General features: G+C 52.6%; 1 protein-coding gene across 1 annotated transcript in view; it reads right to left on the reverse strand.

The window, feature by feature from the left end:
- Positions 1-184, reverse strand: part of LOC127751815 (E3 ubiquitin-protein ligase TRIM32-like) — a 5,463-nt gene extending 5,279 nt beyond the window's left edge. The window contains exon 1 of the mRNA XM_052275914.1: positions 88-184. Coding sequence (XP_052131874.1) covers positions 88-92 — 5 coding nt within the window. The 5' untranslated portion in view covers positions 93-184. The remainder of the gene's footprint in view (positions 1-87) is intronic.
- Positions 185-618: the final 434 nt, after the last annotated feature.

Here is a 618-nt window from a genome sequence, read left to right on the forward strand (position 1 = left end):
CGTTGTTGGGAGAACAAACGCGTTCCTTCCGTGAACAAGACACGGTTCCGTTCTGAATGATCTAAACAGGCGGTGGGATCTCCTAACCTCATCTGTGCTCCTACAGCCACGCTGCTTCCAAACTGATACCGTTCACTTTATTTGCCTACAGCTTGTATTGAGAAGAAGGGCGTCCAGTCGTACTCACGGTAACAGGTTGATTCCAAGTTGGACTACCAAGTCGATAGAGTCACCTCGCTAGTCCACGCAGCCGCTGACCGGAGAATCCCGCGTCGGAGGCGAGATGAAGATGGGTGGTGAGTGGGGTGTGATCCGGCTGGCTAGACTGCTGCGGCTGGGCGGAGAAGCGAATGCAACTGTCGTGACGTCATCCTGGACCACAGGTTATGGCGGGTTTACGATGGAGTTGGTGATTTCGGAACAGAACGAGATTTTAGCGGAACAGAACAAAATTTTCGGGTACGGAACGAAGGGTGTTTATGATGTTTCAGTGACGGAACCGAACGAAAGTGTGTTCCGTATCGCAGGGACGCTTCCTCATTGGCTGACCCTTCGTTCCGTTCCGGAAAACTTCGTTCTGTTCCCGCTCCTTCCCATCAAAATGGGAACCCGTCGTTC

The sequence above is a fragment of the Frankliniella occidentalis genome, unplaced genomic scaffold (genome assembly GCF_000697945.3).
Source record: "Frankliniella occidentalis isolate FOCC.00 unplaced genomic scaffold, Focc_3.1 Scaffold1171, whole genome shotgun sequence".
Lineage (NCBI taxonomy): Eukaryota > Metazoa > Arthropoda > Insecta > Thysanoptera > Thripidae > Frankliniella > Frankliniella occidentalis.